The 19799-nt window shown below is 41.8% G+C and overlaps 1 protein-coding gene across 1 annotated transcript; it reads left to right on the forward strand.

Moving 5' to 3' along the window:
- The first annotated feature begins 770 nt into the window (after positions 1-770).
- Positions 771-8447, forward strand: TMCO2 (transmembrane and coiled-coil domains 2). Its single transcript, XM_069068199.1, has 2 exons — positions 771-1485; positions 8085-8447. The coding sequence occupies exons 1-2, from the start codon at positions 1267-1269 to the stop codon at positions 8400-8402; spliced, it is 537 nt and encodes a 178-aa protein (XP_068924300.1). The 5' UTR covers positions 771-1266; the 3' UTR covers positions 8403-8447.
- Positions 8448-19799: the final 11352 nt, after the last annotated feature.

A 19799-nucleotide genomic window follows, 5' to 3' on the forward strand; every position in this document is an offset into this window, starting at 1 on the left:
TAAAACCTATCTCCATGAAATGTACTTTGATTATTCAACCCTTACTGATCTTCATCTTCTCTAAACTCAGTCTGCACCAATATAATCACATAACTTGCATGTTTTCCTGTTCTCCCATGCATTTTAATCTTTTCTTTCCTTGAGTTCTCTGAATGAGCAAAGATTATATTTCAGGCTTCTTCCCATAGCAACTGACAGATCTGAGTATGAAGATTGAAACATAATAAATATGCAGTAAGTTTTGAGGACCCAACTTGTAAACATCTCCTTATTCGCCATCACTATATGCCATGCTATCTCACTGAACCCAACAGAAGGATCCCACTCCATGGTCACTTCTATTGGTCTCATGGTGAGAATGGCAGGGCTGAACTGGAAATCAAAAGATCTGATTCCTCTCAGTTTGCTGTGACTTGAATATACAGTTCAACCTCTCAGTCTCAGGTTCTTCATCTCTAGAATAGTTGTTTAGTCATTTTTCAGTCATGTCTAACTCTTCATGACCCCATTTGGGGTTCTCTTGACAAAGATACTAGAGTGGTTTACCATTTCCTAACCTAGCTCACTTCATAGACTAGGACACTTGAGACAGTTAAGTTGCTTGCCCAGGGTCATGCAACCAGTAAGTGTCTGAGGCCCAATTTGAACTCCAAAAGATGAGTCTTCCATGATTTGGGGCCCAATACACTGTCCACTGTGACACCTAGCTGCCTTTCCATTCTACCTACTCTAGAAGTAACCAGAACATGCACTAGCTTAATACGGTTGTTGTAATAAAGATAAATTTAAGACTATAGATTTAGAGTTGAAAGATACCATACAGAATTGACTTAGAGATCATTTAACTTGATCCCCTCATTTTGTTATTGCAAGGAAGGACCCCAGAGAGGTTAAATAACTTGCCTGAGATTCCATAGCTAAGTAAGTGGCTGAGCCATGTTTTCAACCTGGGTTGTCAGGTTTTCCACTATACAACTTTTCAAACCTTATAAAGTGCTGTAGAAAGTCAACCGATATGAAGAACAGAGCAATAGGATGTTTGGGAAAAGGGAAAGGGAAAGCAGAATAAATAGCATCCTGACTGGGTCATCCTCCCAAATGGCCCGTGGGATAATGACATCATAATAACACAATTCATCATAAACTGAAGAGCAGCCTGTACTTAACAGGCATGCTCCTGTGGCTCTAGATACAACCCTGTACTCCTAAGGCCTTTGTCTGAAGGTTCTTCCTGAATATTGCTCATGTAGTTCCAGAAGTTGCAATATGGATGGAACAACATCTCCCTTCACACAGACTTCAGGATTCTTCTCTCTCACCCCACTCTGGAACTGGCTGCAAGAGAATAAGCTCACTTTGAATTCAGATTGTTGGCTTTCAGAACACCTACCTCCAACCTGGCAAGCCATCTTTTGGATTATCCTTGCTTTTTGCCTGCTAATAGGAACATGTGCCTTTTGGAAACGAACTTTACAGTCAGTTAAGGTTATACTCTTTTATGTTACCAAGGAATTTAAGTCTCACAAGAGATGTACTTACCATTAATCTGAAGAGTGTTTAAATTGGGTTGGTATTTTCAGAGATTAGCTCTGGCACTGAAACTAACAAGAACCTTAAATAATTGAAATTTCCAAAAATGTTTTATGGCAAGAGAATCGATGCGTAGCACGAGTTTGTCTTCTCACCAAGTCATATGACCAGGATGGTGAAGGGGACTCAATGGGAATCAATAGAAGGAAATTAAGGTTTAGTCTGGTTGAAAAGAATTCTTAGGCTGGGAAATAACTATCTTCAAATATATTAAGGATTTATTGGGAAAGGGGGGCTATAATTGTTGAGCTAGTCTCTCAAAAAGGGTAGAACTAGGCACTATATGAGCAGAAATTACAGGAAAAGACATTCTAGGCTGGTTATGAGGAGCTTCCTGTGCAGAGGTAGTGAGCTCTCCTGAAAAGTTTCAAGAGGAGCCTGTGAGACCACTGATGGTTATAAAAGAGAATTCATGCTTCACATGAGAGTACTCAAAATCCTCTGAAATCCCTTTCAATACTGGATGTCATGATTTTTCTGATATTGGGAGTGCACTTAGTACTCTATATTTGTGCTTCCCCCAGATCAAGCAATTAGAGTGTTGCCTATTGACTTTGCTCTCCTCCCTCCCCTGCCCTTTTCTCCACTTCTGAAACGGCTACAGTCTAATGTCATTTTCATCCCCAATATGTTGCACATATGTCCAAATTGAGGTGAACTGGTGAGTTAAGTTGAATCACCCAAGATGGTCCAAGAGTCCTTGGAGGGTCCTAGGACAAGAGTCCAGGGGGAACTTAGCATTTCAAAGAATTCTCAATATAAAGTTCAGATTTTTAAAAATAGAAGTTGATCTTAACTTAAAAGTTGGTGTAATGTTTAAAACCCAAAGTCATTACATTCCAGAGCCTTAAACCCTTTGGGTCCTGGAGCAAAATTCAAATTCAACAGACTTGAAGATGTCTATTGTGGGTTCAGGTAAAGCTCCTGTGCTGGGGGCTTGGGAATAGAGATATAAAAAAAGTTATAGTCCCCGGGAGAATTCATGACACATAAGTCTAAAATAGAGTAGGGGCTAAGGAAGAAAGATTCAGACCAAGTGCTTCTAGGAAAGTCTGAAAAGGGGGAGAAGGTTGAAGGGGAAGCATAGAGATTTGTGACTCCTACATATGGAGGAAGTGTTGCCTAGGCTTGACCTGGCAGAAAGGAAGGATGTGGAAATTATGGTCACCATATGGGGTAACCAGAATGACTGTATTTGGTGCCATTTGGCTAGAATGTGGAGTGTGCAGGAAAGGAAAGGAATAATGTTAAATAAGATGAGGAAAAGTGTGTGGTGAACCTTTAAAAAGTGGTATTTTATCCTTTAGCAAAAGACAGCCACTTTAAGCTCTTTGTCTACAAAGTGGCGGATATGCTCATTAGATTATTTTGGAAGCAAGGCATTAATAGTAATTTGGAATGGATGAAAAAGCTTGGGAAAAAGTAACAAGGTAGCTGTGTGGTGCAGCTAGCCTCAGAGACATGCTTCACTCTCCCCTCTCCCTAGGCGTAGCCATCCTAACAGTTGCCAGGTCATTGGCTACCCTTCATCTTTTGCACCCCCTGATTCCTCTCTATTCACATAGGTCAGACATGTCCTGCATCAAATCCTTGTCACTTTTCACCTGGAACTACATCAGTAACCTAACTGGTCTTCTTACTTTGACACAACTGTCACGAAACTCCTTTTTAGTGGCTCTTCATTGCCTAGATTGTAGAATAAAATACGAATCCCTTAGTCTGACGTTTAAGGCCCTTCACAATCTAAATCTTACTCCACTTTAGAATAATGCTTGAAGATTAAGAAGCTTTTGAGTGAATAATCTGGCTCTCAGTAATTTTACTGCCAGTTCTGGCCTATGAGATCGAATTGAACAAACCCTCTTGCCCTTGACAACTCACCATATATTTCTTCAGAGTCAATAATCTGCTATCTCTAATCTCATTATCCTGGTTACCCTCTTCCAAATGTTCTCCAAATCCTAAAATGTGAGGAACCATAATCTGGCCAGGGTAACAAATTCTCATCTCTCATTCCAGGACAAGGGTATGAAGGTTCTTTGGGATTATAGCCATCAGTTTTGTTTCATACAAACTTTCTGGAAAAGAGAAGCCCTGATAAGGGAGAGAGAAAGAATGTAAGAGTGGCAGGGTCCCCATTAGATGGGAACGACAGGTGGTGTTGATAATAACAGCTAGTATATATAGTTTCATATGTATATATAGCTCATCTATGTTTAGTGTTTATATGTTTAATATTGTATATATGTGTTTATATTTACATGTTTGTATATATGTATGTGTGCATATAAAATACATATATGTATATATATCAAACAGCTAGCATTTATATATTTCTATATAATGCTTTTGGTAGCTAGCTGGCACAGTGGATAGAGTACCAGACCTGGAGCTGGGAAGACTCCTCTTCCTGAGGTCAAATCTGGCCTTAGACACTTTCTAGCTGTGTAACCCTGTGTAAGTCACTTAACCCTGTTTGCCTCAGTTTCCTCCTTTGTAAAGATGAGCTGGAGAAGGAAATGGCAAACCTCTCTAGTATCTTTTCTAAGAAACCCCAAATGGGGTCATAAAAAAGTCAGATAGGATTGAAACAACTGACCAACAAATATAATGCTTTAAGGTTTGCAAAGTACCTTATAAATATCTCATTTTATCCTCACAACCACCCTGGGAAGTAGATGCTATTGTTATCCCCATTTCCAGATGAAGAAATTGAGGTACAGGGGCAGTTAAGTGATTTTCCTAGGGTCACAGAGCTACTAAATGTCAGAGGGTTAGATCTGAACTTAGATCTTGACTACAGGTCCAGTACAGTATTTTCTGTACCACCAAGTTTTCAGTTCATCTGAATAGGGCTGTCCTGGATTCAGTGGGACAGATGAGCAGGTGAGAGGGGTAACAGCTGGGGTTTACCTGTGGAAGAAGGAGGGTTTGAGGCAACCAAACTTAGTAGACTGAGTATAGGCAAGGGATCTTAATTGTATTTCAATAGAATTGGTTTCCCTTGAGATCCTATGTGTTTTATCCACTTAAAAATATAATCCTAAGGAATCCATCAGCTTCACAGTGACACAGGGGTCTCTGACAAAAAAGAGGTGAAGAAACTCTGAGGTAGATAGGCAACGTTCATAACATGGTGGAAAATCCTAGCTGTGTCCAGAGGATGAGGTTCTAGTGAAGGCTTTGTCTCTCAGCATGTTGATGGCTTAGGTCATTTCCTCCTCTCAAGGCCTCTGTTTCCTATCTATTGAAGGAAAAACATTCTATGGTACTAAAAGGTTGGGCCGAGCTGTCTTGTATTTTTAGGACTCTCAGCACATACTAGGCACATGGTCACAGCTTCTCTGGGTCTCAATTTCCATATCTGTAAATGAAGGGATGGACTAGAGCAATGGTGTCAAACTCCAAGAAAAATGAATGCGGGACACATGACTTAGGAAACCACAAATTAACATCTATATTCTATTTTTCCTTATTTTGTTAAACATTTCCCAGATATATTTTAATCTGGTTCTGGAGACAATTGGGGAACCTTTGGGCTGGATAACTTCTCTGCTGTAATCCTAAAATGTTTCCTGAGAAGCCTTCTGGGCCATGTTGGAAAGGTTTATATTACAAGGGTTTGGCCTGTGGGCTCTGCTCCTGGCTGACTTGGAGAGGAGTTTGGGTTCCTTTTTTTACCTTTCAAGGACAATCATACTCTAAGTGTCCCCAAGGTAAGGGGCATCTTTCCCACCTTACTTGACTAGTAGATAATACCTATGTGGTGTCTGTAAGCCAGTGACCTAACCCATCTGGGCTTCAGTACCCTCATTTTAAAAATAAGTGTTAGACACTAGTTAGTGGAGTCAGACTCCAGGCCTGGGTTTCTTAAGTCCCCATAATTCCCAAGTTTGATTTGAAACAGATTAAAATGTAATTAGGAAATGTTTGACAAAATAAAAGTCCAATTTGTTGTTTAGTCATTTCAGTCATGACCCCATTTAGGGTTTTCCGGGCAAAGATATTGGAGTGGTTCGCCATTTCCTTCTTCAGCTCATTTTACAGATGAGGACACTGAGGCAAATGGAGTGAAGTGACTTGCTCAGGATCACACAGCTGATAAGTGTCTGAGGCAGGATTTGAACTTAAGAAGAGAAGTCTTCCTGACTCCCAGCCTGGCTGTCTATCCACTGTGCCACCTAGATGCCTCCTTCCCCAGCCCCCCCCCAAAAATATAATACCATCTAGATAATGTTAATTCATTATTTTTTTTTTTGCTTTTTGGAGGGGCAATTGGGGTTAAGTGACTTGCCCAAGGTCACACAGCTAGTTTTTGTGTTAAGTGTCTGAGTCCGAATTTGAACTCAGGTCCTCCTGACTCCAGGGCCGGTGCTCTATTCACAGCACCACCTAGCCGCCCAATTCATGATTTTCTAAGTCAACATGAAGTCCAGCAGGGATGCCAATTTGACACTACTGGCCCAGATGATTTCTAAGGTCATTTCTAATTCCAAATCTATACCACTATGACAAAGTTAAAGACAAAGAAGAGAAAAAATCAACCTGGTTTCATGTATTGGTTTAAAAGGCTGCATTCCAGGGGCGGCTAGGTGGTGCAGTGAGTAAAGCACCAGCCCTGGAGTCAGGAGGACCCGAGTGGCCCATGTAACCTTGGGCAAGTTACTTAACCCCAATTGCCCTCCAAAAGTCAATCAATCAATCAATCAGTAAATAAAAAGGCTACTTTTTCCGAGGCTGGAGCCTACATTCTGCTCAGTCTTCTGTACTCAGGGCTGCTTTGAACAGTTCTTTAAGCAAATCACTGATGTAGGATCAGCATCTTAGTCCCCAGTGAGAAATGGAATGACATTTCATGTGCTGTCCATCTTTGGCCTAGAGATGGCTTCTATTTCTTTTAATCCAACCTAAGCATTGCTGTAGTTCCTGTGGGAAGCATGCAGGATTTCCTGTGGAAGAGGGTACATGAAGAGAGCCTCAAAGGCAGCTAGGGATCCTGAGAGGTGGCTATGGAGCACTAGCTGCTGACAGAGCCCAAAACTGAGTTGGAAAGGATGGAGAGAAATACACCAAGTGCCTACTATGTGCTAAGGGCTTTACAAGTATCCTCACAGTAACCCCGGCAAGTAGGTGCTATTCTTGTAGCTACTTTACAGTTGGGGAAATTGAGGTACAGAGCAGTTAAGTGACTTGCTCAGGTTCACATAGTTAACAAGTGTTCAGGATAGATTTGAACTTGGGTCTTTCTGACTCTAGGTCCAGTGTTCTGTCCACTGCACTCTAGCTGACTTAAACCAGGAAGCTCTTTGATCTAGAATCAGGCTTACATTCCTTCTGGCTCTGACAGTCTGTGCTCTAAGGGCTCTTTTGGCCCTGCAGTATGGTATGGTGCATGGAAGTTTGGCCCCAGAGTCAGGAATGTGGGTTCCAATACTCCCTTGGGCACTTAAGTGTCCGTGTGACCCGGGCTAAGTGTGTGACCTCTCTGAATCGGTTTCCTCATCTGTAAAAGTGGAAGAATAATAGTATCTGTCAACAGGGTTGTTGGGAAAACCAAATAAATGTCTGCAAAGCACTTTGAAAAATTTTAAAGCAGTATATAAATGTTGTGATCATTATTGCGAGTGAGCAGAGGGTGATGAGGGAGAAAGGCCTTCCAGGCATGATGGACACAGCCAGTGTCACAGCTAGAACATAGAGTGCAGGGGAGGGAGGAGCATGCAGTAAGTCAGGGGAGATCGGCTACAGCCACTGTGAAAGGTTTTTAGTGCCAACATAGGTGGTTGAGTTTTTTCCTGGGCCTAATAGGGAGCTACTGGATATATCTTTGGCCAGCATTTTCTTCATGATATGCCTGCAAAATAGGTGGCAAAAGATATTACAATCTGTATTTTTGGATAGAGAAACAGGCTTAAAGAGACGAAGCCCTCAGATCTCCCAAGTTCATTGTTATTTCTACTCTACCATTTGCTGAATAGGGTAGAGAAGTGCTCTAATGCAATTTTTTTTATTAAAGCAATTGGGGTTAAGTAACTTGCTCAAGGTTACACGGCCAGTTTTTTTTGTGTGGGTGTTAAGTATCTGAGGCCAGAACCAATCCCAGGTCCTTCTGACTCCTGGGGCCTGCGCTCTTACTCACTGCACCACCTAGCCGCCCTGCTCTAATGCATTTCTAAAGGAAACATAATGCCTTGGGTTGAAACAAAAATATTTCTCCTCTACTCAGAAAGAAAAACACTCAGCTAAAACCCCAATTACTCAGTAAATCTGAATAAGAGAGTGTTTTGCCCAGTTAGTAACTATATACATACACTTTCCCTACAACAGGCAGGTAGCACTAGGACCCTTGTCCCCATTTTTCAGATGAGAAAGTTAAGGCCAATGGAGGCTAAGTGACTACTAGGTCAAGGTCAAACCTCACTAGAATTAGGTTGATTAATAATGTTTTCATGTACATAAATGTAACCAACTCATGGGGTTTTTTTTCCCTTTAGAAAATCATCATCTTTATTAATTTGGTCCTTTTGCTTTACAAGAAGGGCACAGATCTTTTTCAAGATATATTGTCCAACAGTGAAGGAACAAATCATTGCACCATGAGTCAAGGTAACAATGACATGTTGGTCACCCTGAGCCTGCAGGAGAAAATGCTCAGAAAGCTTCAGATGGTAGAGGGCAAAGTGAAGGACCTGGAGGATTTGATCTTAACCTACAAAGGTGGCAAGAAGAATTGCACAAGGCCTCATTGTAGCTGCTCAGATTGTCAGAGCCCCCTGGCCAGTTCTGGGTTTACCTCTACATCTGAAGCATGAAGCCAGGATGTGGAGTCCACTCTTCCCCAGACAGGCCTCCATCCATCATCTTGAGTGGCATGTGGAGTACAAATAAAATGCTTCCTATCCCTAATCTGACTTTGGGGCCACTGTTCACTCACTAGATTGTCTCTCTTTCCTAGGACTGGGAGAGAGGATTTCCATGGATGGGGCGGGAGGGGATTGAAGGGGGGAGCATATATGAGGCAGCAGCAGATGTTAAGAGGCACAAGATAATGGTGTTCCAAGCATTAATCTACTGAGGCCCAACCTGGAAATAGAAGTGAGTAGGGAAGAAGAGGACAAGAGGCATTCTAGACAAGAGAAGAGAGGGATATGGGAAAGGAGATGGAATGTGGGCCTAATTTCCTACTTGATGTGTGGGGTTTGGTTTAGAAATGTAATATTGCTGGTGTAGCAAATTTGTGGTTGAGGAAATTTCCTCCACCAGGGAAGATAGGCAATTCCTCAGCAACTTTAATCTTGAGAAATTCATCAGAATGACTTGAGATGACCCAGGATGCAATGGGAGACCCTGGACCTTCCTTTTCAGGTTCTCACTTTGAGTGAGGCAATGCCCATTCAGTGAGTAGGACTCCTTACGAAGTAAGTTAAGGGATGTTCCCTTTAATTAGAAAAAAGAAAAAAAGAATCAAGTTGGAAAGGGAAGACCCTCAGGGTAGCTGTTCCAAAGAGAAACAGTTACCATAGACATTCACTCTAAGGGGTGGGGTGGGGCCAAAAAGAAGCCATTAAGGGGACTTGGGCAGGGACCTATTGTGGTCCAATCTATGAGCTTCAGAGTGAACTAGGTTTAAGGTTTTGTGAAAGAAGATGGAAATCCAATCATCCTGATGAATATCTGGTCACTGTATCCAATGGCTCTAGAGGAGTTTGGTGACCTTGCATGGCCCTCCCTCACTCAATTCAAAGTCAACTGCAAGTCAAATGTCATCATTTCCCTGATGCGGTGGTCCTCTTGAGAATGAAGGACAAACAACACAAGTCTTTGCTGAACTAATCCAACTGCGCCTAGATTAATATCTTTGGGATGGTAAATCGGGCCATCTTTTGTCTCAATTTTTACCTAGACACCCTAGTCATTGAATGAGGGTGACCACAGACAAACTGTGACCTGGGAAAGACCCTAATTTACAAAGAACAACATCGACCCATTGCACTATGGGCCATTACCAGTTGTCTTGACCTTTTTTTTTTTTTTGGCCAATGGACTCCAGTGACTCTGTTAGGAGAGATCAAGGCTGACAACTTTGTGTGGCTCTGCGTCACTTAAATCTAATTTAAGAGAAAGTCAAGATGTTACCCATGATGTCATTGGTCCTCTTTGAAAACGAAGAATGAGCAACAACATGAGAAAGCTGTGTGAGCATCTGGATGGACACAACCCAGGGTAAATGGGTAGATGGGGCTGGTCAAGAAGACCTGAGCTGTGTGACTGAGCAGGTCACCTAACTTCAGTCTCCTCCTCTGTGAAATGGGGATAATAAAGTACCTACTTCACACTGTTGTTGTGAGGATCAAAAGGGAAGACACATGGGAAGGACTTTGTGCAAGCCGTACAAAGGCTTCGTGAAGTCTAGCTAGGTGGTAGTAGTAGTAGTGGTAGTAGTGGTAGTGGTAGTGGTAGTGGTAGTAGTAGTGGTGGTAGTAGTAGTAGTAGTAGTAGCGGTAGTAGTAATAGTAGTAGTAGTGTTAGTAGTAGTAGTAGTAGTGGTAGTAGTAGTAGTAGCGGTAGTAGTAATAGTAGTAGTAGTGGTAGTAGTAGTAGTAGTGCACACAGGGTAAGTGACTTGCCCAGGGTCAGATAACCAGTATGTGTCAGGGGTAGGACTCGAACCCATTATCCTAACTCCAAGACCTGCTTTCTCTGTAGTTCTCAGCTCTGGGAGTTCTGGGCTGTCGAATTCTATGCTCCTCAGATGGCCACGCTAAAATGAGTCCATGTTCATCGATATAATAAGTCCCTTAGCCATGTTTAGGGTGTGGGAGTGCATCATGGCAGAAGTGATACTTCTTTGGGGCCTCCACTGTTGCTGTTGCCATTCTCACCAAACTACTGCCAAGGCCATCACCAAGGAGAAGCAGCCAGCACTACCTCTTGGCTACTTGTAATGTAATGCCAAAAGAAAGGCAACTTCCCAAGGTTCAGAATACCAGCATAGGTGCTCTCCATTTTATTCAGTAACAAACCCAGAACAGAGAAGATCAAAACATGACATCATTCAAAATACAGCATTTACTAAGTGTGATTAAATAATCTCCAAGTACTACCCCACCCCAGGACCTTCCAATCATTCAATCAATTACAAAGTCCCTGTTCTAAATACTACTCCACCCCTAGGCTATACCTTCATTTGGTCCACCACAAAGCCCCTCTTCTCAAATGGAGATTAGTTTCCAAACATAGGTAAAGTACCTTCATTTGTCAATCACAGAGCACAATAAGGTCAAAAGTTCCCCACCCCTGGATCACAATTGAATCTACCCCAGAGTTACATCAAGTTTAAACACAGCACTTAATACCCAAATGAAAGTCTTTTCTTCATCTTGACACGAGGCAAGTTCTCAGCAATCTTAGTTCCTGGGGAGACAAGGCTTAGCAAGGCCATAAGATACATTGCCAGTCCCTTCATGAATTCATCCTCTGTCTGTAGAACAGTCCTAGAACCCCTGAACACATCAGCAAAGCCCTCTCCCAGGATTTCTGTAAACATACAACAAGAAAATCCTTCTTCAGGGCTTCTGAACCAACAGAAAGGCTCCCAGACCCCTGCAACAACAGCACTGTCCCTCACCAGTGGACAGTATTCACTCTCTGTCTGCAGGACAGTCTCAGGGCTTCTTAGTGAATAGCCAGGTTCCAGGACTTCTTCAACAAAAGGACTGTCTTTCACCAGTGGACAAATCTGGCAAAACAACATCAAAACAGACAGACAAAGTACCAGCAAAACAGCCATGTCTCCTCAGTCCTTGGCAGCTCAGGGGGCAGGTCTCAAAAGTCCAGGGCAATTCAAAGCGGCCACCAGCAATTCTCTTAGTCTCTCTCTCTCCCCACGAGGTGCTGCTTCCAAAAAGATCTTCCGCCTCTCTCTTATCTCTCCAAATCTACGTCACCAGCTCCTCCCAGTTCAGGACTTTCTTTTCACATCAACAAGCCCATCCCACAGGTGGGATTAACAAACTCTGGGTTTTAACACAATCAATTTGAAAACCAAGCCAATACAAGGGAATCTTTAATTGCCATTACTATCACACTACTGTAGCTGGCTCCTGTGAAAGCTTCTTCTTCCTCCCTGCTTACCTCCCTTTGACCTTACTCTTCTTTTTCAGGAGCCCCAATGTCACAGATAGCAGACAGGCTCCAGAAGCATGTAGGCTAGGTAGTTCTGGAAGGGAGCAGAGAGATCATTTGGCTTTCATGCATGCCACCTGAGGCATAAAAGCCCAGTGGAGAGCCAGTTGGAACCAGTGGTTTAGTAGAGCTCCCACTGGGCTCTAGGACTTACCATGGGACTTTCCTATGTGGCCATGAGGATACTGTAGTGTGTGTGTGGGAGTAATGTTTGATTTGGTATCCTTTTAAAGCTTAGAAACTGTATTCTTTTCATCTCTTCGTTAAATTCTTTTTGTTGAATTTTTTGGTCCATGAGTGCCTTATTGTATTTTAGCCCCTGAGCCTGAATGCTGGGCTGGCCTAGATTGGGGCTCAGAATAGAGTGGATAGATCCAATCTATCCTAAGAATGTGACAATAGTGTGGTCTGTGGGTAGGCTTGGTGAGAATCCCAAAGCTATGTAAACCTTGGGTATCTTACTTGACCTTCCTGGCTCTCAGTTTTCTCATCTATAAAATATAACAAGGGGCAGCTGCCCTTTTGCAGTCTAAATTTATGATCCTTCAGTGAAAAAATTTGTTAATTGGAAATAGCTCTGGACACCTCAGGTTCCTCCCCTGTCTCTCAGGGCTTATGTTCCAAGTTGTGATTATTTTATTGTTGTCACTTAGCTTCTGCAGGGTCAGTTTTTCCCCCACAAGGACAGAAGATGACCTGACTATAGCTAGGTACCAGTAACTTGCATATATCTTGTAAAAGTGCATTTGTAGCCTCCAAAGTCTCACCTTAAAATTAGGTTAACTCCTTCCTCTCTGACTTCCCCTTCTCTGTCTCCTTTGTTGGATTCTTCTCCTGATCACACCCTTCAGGTTCTGTCCTGGGTTCTCTTCTCTTCTCTTCTTCCTCTAGACTATTTTACTTGGTGATTTTATCAGCTCCCATGGATTTAATTACCTTCTCTATGCTGATGATTCTCAAATCTCCCTATCCTCCCCTAAACACTCTATTTATCTCTAAGTGCCTTTCAGAGATCTCCAACTGGATGTCCAGTAGACATATTAACGAAAAATGTCTGAAACAGAACTCAGTAATTTCCCCCCTAAACCCTTACCCTCTCTCTTCACTTCCTCACCATCCTCCCAGTACCTTGGGCTCCCAACTCAGAGTCCTCCTGGATTCCTCACTGTCTCTTACTCTCCATATTAAATATGGTGCCAAGGCCTGTTGATTTCACCTTTCCAATGTCTTTTGAATATGCCTTCTTCTCTCATCTGACTCTGCCCCAACTCTGGTGCAGACCCCTTGTCACCTCACACCTGGACTGTTACAGTAGCTGCTTGGCCAGAATGGGGGCATGGGGAGGGGTATCTTCCTACTCATCCTCCATTCATTCACCATGCAACGAGGGACCAAGTCAAGCTCCAAAAGATTCTTGTCAGGGTAGAGCAGAAATGTCAAACCAGAGTCTGGAGACTCCCAAGTATCAGTGAAACCAGATGAAAATGTAATTGGAAATTGTTTAACAAAATATATAAAAATACAATGCAACATAGATAATGTTAATTTGTGGGTTTCAAGAAAGGATCTGTTTCTATTTGAATTTGACATTCAGGGGCTAGAGTATTAGAATGATTTTCCTAAAGTGCAGGTCTGATCATGTCATGCTCCTCCCTCCCCCCAAGTAAGCTCCAGTGGCTCCCTATTGCCCCGAGGAGCAAATACAGAATTCTGATTGGCATTCAAGACCCTTGCATCTACTTCCCTCCTCCCTTTCCAGCCTTCTTTTCACCTGACTCCCCTTGCAATACTCTTCTGACCCTGGTCTCCTGGACGGTCCACAAACAAGACCCTCTTCTCTTGGCTCTGGGCATTTTCTCTGGCTGTCTGCCATATTTGAAATGCTCTCCCTCCTCATCTGACTACTGACCTCCCTAACTCCCTTCAGATCCCAAGTAAAATTCCATCTTTCACCAGAAACCTCTCCAATCCCTCTTCATTCTAGTGTTTTCTCTCTGTTCATTATTTCCTATTATGAAGGGAGAGGGAAAGGAAGGTAAATTGAGATGGCTGAAAGCTGCCAAGTTAACTTGGGGTCTACTGACTAGATTTCTTTCTCAAAGACCAAACCTTAAGCCCATTTCACTCTGGAGCCCATAGATTGGACCACAATAGGTCCCTGCCCAAGCACCAGTTAATGACTATTTTTTTTTTGCTCCAGGCTCAGAGTGAATTTCAGTAGTAACCGTCTCTCTTTTGGCCAGGAACCTTGAGGGTCTTCCCCTCCCAATTTTTTTTTTTTTATTAAAGGGGCAATCCCTTGACTCACTTCTTGTTTTTGCTTTTTTTTTTTTTTGAAGGGGGAAGGCAGGGCAATTGGGGTTAAGTGACTTGCCCAAGGTCACACGGCTAGTAAGTGTTGAGTATCTGAGGTTGGATTTGAACTCAGGTTCTCCTGACTTCAGGGCTGGTGTTCTATTCACTGTGCCACCTAGCCACCCCAACTCACTTCTTAAAGAGGCAAATTCATTGAATGGGCATTGTCTCACTCAAAGTGAGAACCTGAAAAGACTTTAGCCTAAAAGAGACAGAGTCTCCCATTGCATCTGAAGTGCCCACCAGAAATTATACACTAGAGCCCCCTTAAACCTGCTAGAGGGGACTCCTAATGGGTTCTTTGGAAACCACCTAATAGGCTCCAATAGTAAAGAAATGTTTCACCTGTGTTGCTAAAAACATGCCACAGATTCCCATGGATTCAGGTCTGTTTCGCTTCAGTAGAAATAATACTAAGGCTTTGTTTCAATAGGAATAATACTGAGAATGTTTTGCTTCGATAAGAATAATACTGAGAAAGCTTAACTTCAATGGAAACAATGCTAACCCCTTAGAAACATATTCTGTTGCCAGCAATCACATTGTCTATAAAATTATGTCTAACAGAAGGCTGTCTTTTGGTCTGAGAGGCAGTCCCGGCTGGTTAATAAAAACTCCTATCAAATTATAATTAGCCTTGCTGTCCTGTTATGTCTCGGTGTCCATTACACATCCTAGGTCATCTCCAGTCATCCTGATGAATATCTAGTCACTGGAGCCAGATGATTCTGGAGGAGAAAGTGAGGCTGGTGACCTTGCACAGCCCTGCCTCACTTAAATCCAAGTCAACTGCAAGAGTCATATCATCACTTCCCTGATGTCCTGGTCATCTCAGAATGAAGAACAAACACAACTCTCCCAAATAACCCTTGAGGGCTAGAAGGTTATTAGCAACCTTCACTAGCTTCTGTCTTGCCTTCCTTAAACCCCATAGAAAGACTGTCATTTTATAATTACTTAACCCACAAAGGAGTGTAATGTATAATTTTCTCACAGTATGATATATTCAAGTAACCACCTCAGTGATCCTGTCAAGACTTCTTGTGGAAAAGGATCCCCACCCCATCCCTGCCTCTGTTGCCTTTCTGGAGCAGATTCAGAAAGGATCCCATTCAAAGATCTGGACATATGTGTCAACTAGTCAATATTAAGATAGGGCTTGTGTTCTTTCTGTCTATTAGATTGTAAGCTGCTTGAGGGCAGAGACGGTTTTTTGCCTTTGTATCTCCAGTGCTTAGCACAGGGCCTGGCACATAGTAGGTACATATTGACTGTCTCCTTCCAGAGTGGCCAAGCCTCTACTCTCCATTTCTTGCTTTCCCTCCTGACAGTAATTAAGGTCTCCTTTGGAGAAGGGTGGAGGGACTTCCAGCCTACTCTTTTAGGCAGAGATGTCTATTCTACCCCCCTTTGAGTTGCATAACTATAACCTCATGCTTTATGTGGGGGCACAGCCCCCATCACATGTGAGCCCCTTGCCACATGGAGGCAGAGAGCATTAATCTCCACCAATAAGGAGACAATGCTTACAGGGGGGTTTTGGGACTGCAGTTACACAAAGCTAGGAGAGCTAGCTGAGGCAATGAGGGACCAAGTCAGGCTCCAAAAGAGTCTTGTCAGGGTAGAGCAGAAATGTCAAACCAGAGTATGGAGACTCCCAAGTATCACTGAAACCAGATGAAAATGTAATTGGAAATTGTTCAACAAAATACATAAAATACAATGCAATATAGATAATGTTAAATTGTGGGTTTCAAGCAAGGATCTATTTTTATTTGAATTTTACATTCCTGGGCTAGAGTATTAGAGTGAAACTGATGTAATTCTATAGGAATGAATGTCAAGTCTTGCATCTGAATATAGAAATAAATGTAGAAATAAGTATAAAAAGAAATAAAGTATGATAGGGGAAGCTTAGATAGACAGCAGTTGTTCTGAAAAAGATGTGGAGGTTTTAGTGGATTGCAAGCTCAGTAGGAGTCAGTGTCATGTGCTAGCAGAAAAAAAAGCTAATGCTATTTGGCACTTTGTTAGGAGGGACACAGCTTCTGGAACAGGAATGTCTTGAAGCAGAGTTGGCATGATCACTTGTCGGGTATGTTATGGGGGGGAAGAATTCTTTTCAAATATAGGTTGGACTAGTTGACTACTGAGTTCCCTTCTACCCCTCAAATTCTGTGACTCTCTGGATGCTTCTGTCTTCTCTGGGTCAGTGCTCACTCTTTGCTGAGCCACTATGGGGGACCCACATACTTGGTAAGAAACTAAGCAAAACTAGCACTTGTCATGAGGCAGCTTCAGATCAGCTTCCTATGGCTGATCCAACACTCTCTTCAGTCTTTCCTTCTGTTCTTCCTGTATCTTTGCAAAGAAAATGAGGTCATCCAGGTTCACCAATATCTCCATGACGTTCTTGTCCCCAATTGCTTTTCCCTCCAGCTGTTAGAAAATAGCAGGTGCTTCCAAGATGGCTTGGGGCATACACACATTGGTAAAATAGAGCTGAACAGACAGAAGAAAGCTGCTTTCTCTCCTCTGCCATAGAAATCTGGTAGTATCTAATGGGTAACCCAATGCCAAGGACCACTGGTTGCCTAGCAAATAATACAGGGCATCTTGAACTCTTGACATGGTTTGCCTTAGTTCTTTTGTTCTGAGTACAACAGTCTATACGTATTAATGTTTTCCCATGCTTCTGCATGGGAATATAGTCCAATGTGTGTAAACTGCTGGACTGAGAGAAGACTAAAGACCAGCCTTTTATTCAGATGGTTTTTGAGGCCTGTCATCATAGATAGAGCAGTCTTCCTAGCATTCTCTCAGAAAGGTCAGGAGTCAGGTGGGTTTGGGGAGCAAAGGTTCTTTAGGAGTATCCCACTCTTCACAATGAGAACATGTCTATCCTCTTGCTAATCTTCTCCTTCAATCAGTCCTTCCATTCTTCAGTCACTGATGAGTCATCAAAATAAAACTTTTCAGGATCCTCTTCCAAGTTTTAAGAGCCACTACTCTCAAGATGGCTTGCTTCTGTCTTCCCATAATCTTTGGCGAGGCTGAATGTATGCTCAGAGTATTTGAAGATCAAGTCCCAGCTTCTTACTCACAGTATCCTGCTAATCTCCACCAGTAAGGTGGATGTTGGATAAGATGGAGTTGGTTCCAATCAATACTGATGCCCCAGAGATGATTGCTGATCCTGGATACACTTGAGTTAAGGTGTCTTCCTTTTTATAGATAGCAACTTCCTTAGGAAATTTCAAGCTTACCCTGTTTGTGTCTCAAATATCCTCTTGTCACTTATTATATTGAATCCTAGCTCTTTCATAAATAAGAAGGCCTTTTCTCAAATGTCTCTCATAGAATAATAAGAATACAGTGATCCCTTGGGATCTACTATCTAATATAGTACATACAGTCCACACTTTCAATCTTCACCATCACTTGTCACACAATGTCTTATGAGTCCACATGGGATGGACCCATAAGCATGTTAAGATGAGTCCTGGTTTTTTGCTTTAGAATTTTTTAGAATCCAGGGTGACCTCCTCAACCCTGGCAATATTTATTCCTTGATAGCTCTTTGGAATAAATAAATAAATAAATAAACATAGAAATCTCCAAGTACACCAATCTCTTCTATATCCATGCAGACCACAATTGTAGCATAAATTAGTTCTTTCTGGGTTGTACTCAGCTTATGTGTATTTGCATCAGACTGTCATAAATTTTGTCCTTCTACATGGAATAATTTTGTTCCCAGTTCCATTTCTTGTTAGGTTTTCTATAGGGTCCTGCCTTTGAGTTTATATGTTTATATGCTGATGAAATTATATGACCAGAAGAGATCTTGTACTTTACTTCTAAGAATAAGAAGGTACAAGATGTTCCAGGGTTAGTGGAAGTTGAATTTTCCTCAGTTTGGCCACTGATGGACATCAATGGAGGTGAAGAAAAGAGAGAAATCACCTCCTCCCTGCCTCTCATCAGAGATTTCCACAAAATATCCCTGAACCCTGACTCCCTAACTGAACTCTGTTGATAGGGCTGAGCCATTTAAGGTTCTATAGATCCAATGAGGTTGTTTCCTTCAGTTGTCAGAGAAAGAGGTTCACACATTTCAGAGGGATCAGGGTGTAGATGCATCTTTACAGTTAATTTGTCACCTTGTAATTACATCCTGGTATTTCTTGGCTAGGAGATTGGTAGAACGTATGTTTCTAAAACCAAAATCTAGTATTGTATGCAATGGAGAAATGCCAGAAGCTTTCCTAATAAATACAAGAGTAAAGGAAGGCTAACCTCTTTTCTCACTATTATTTGCGGTCACAGTCATTATTCCAAGCACTGTGCTTTATACTAAAAAGCAAGTTTTTATTTTTATGGGTTTTTTTTTGGGGGGGGGAGAAGAAGGATAAAGATTTAACAATAGAATTGCCATATCAAAAAGTATGATTGAGAGACGAGGAAAAAGTTTGTAACTTCAGAATTACAATAAATAAATTCATAATTACAAAAAAAAAGTATGATCAATTTGTGACTCATTTCATCTTGCCATTTTGGGGCAATAGGGAAGTCGGGACCTGTCACATCTTTTGTACAGGAAACTCCTGGTGAGAAACTCCTTCCACCAAAGGTAATGAGCAATTATATTGAAATTTAGCATCTTAGAGAATCTCCTAGGGGGCACTGAGAGACTGACTTCCTCAGAGTCACTAGCCAGCATGTTTCAGAATAAGGACTTGAGGGGCGGCTAGGTGGCACAGTGAATAGAGCGCTGGCCCTGGAGTCAGGAGGACCTGAGTTCAAATCTGGCGTCAGACACTTAACACAAAAACTAGCCATGTGACCTTGGACAAGTCACTTAACCTCAACTGCCCTCCAAAAAGCAATAAATAAATAATGAAAATAAAAGAATAAGAACTTGAACTCAGCACCCTAACTCTGAGATCATTGTTTCATGCTAACTCACCATCTGGCAATAATGTTCTCAAAAATGTGACTGCTAGTGGCAATATCAATAATGCATTAAACTGCCTGTTTCCCGACAGCCTACCAGCATTGGATTTTTATAAATTTTATAAATTTTCACAAATTTGGGGGCATTTTTTTTGCCATTCTACTGGCTTTATCATATTCCACAATAAATTCAAAATGGACCTTAATATTAAAAATCATGCCACAAAAAAATTAGAAGAGAAGATCATATACCTTTCATAGCTATGAGGAGGAGATATGTTCTTAACCAAATAAGAAATAGAGGCAATTACAAAAGATAATATAAATGACTTTGTAGGAAACTGTAAAACTTCTGCACATTTATAATAAAAGTCATGCATTTGAAATAAGAAGGAAAATAGTCAAATGGGTGAGGTTCATGGGTATGTTACATTGCACATTTTCAGAATTTTAATGTACGAATTGAGTTGGCTGAGTTTTTCTCTTTTTCATTTCTTATTCTTTTTAAAAATATTATTTGGGGGCAGCTAGGTGGTGAAGTGGGTAGAGCACTGGTCCAGGAGTCAGTAAGACCTGAGTTTGAATCTGTCCTCACATACTTACTAGCTGTGTAACCCTGGGCAAATAAGTCACTTAACCCCAATTGCCTCCACAAATTTTTTAAAAAACATTATTTGTGGGGTGGCCAGGTAGTACAGTGAGTAAGAGCACTG

This window comes from Petaurus breviceps, unplaced genomic scaffold (assembly GCF_028583685.1).
Source record: "Petaurus breviceps papuanus isolate PSGF00001 unplaced genomic scaffold, PetGlider_PUasm1.0 90760, whole genome shotgun sequence".
NCBI classification, from domain to species: Eukaryota; Metazoa; Chordata; class Mammalia; order Diprotodontia; family Petauridae; genus Petaurus; species Petaurus breviceps.

Coding starts and splice junctions, on each gene's coding strand:
- TMCO2 (XM_069068199.1), top strand. CDS start 1,267: ATGGATGGAACAACATCTCCCTTCACACAGACTTCAGGATTCTTCTCT. Junction 1,486..8,084: donor GAACTTTACAGTCAGTTAAG/GTTATACTCTTT, acceptor TTTTCCCTTTAG/AAAATCATCATCTTTATTAA.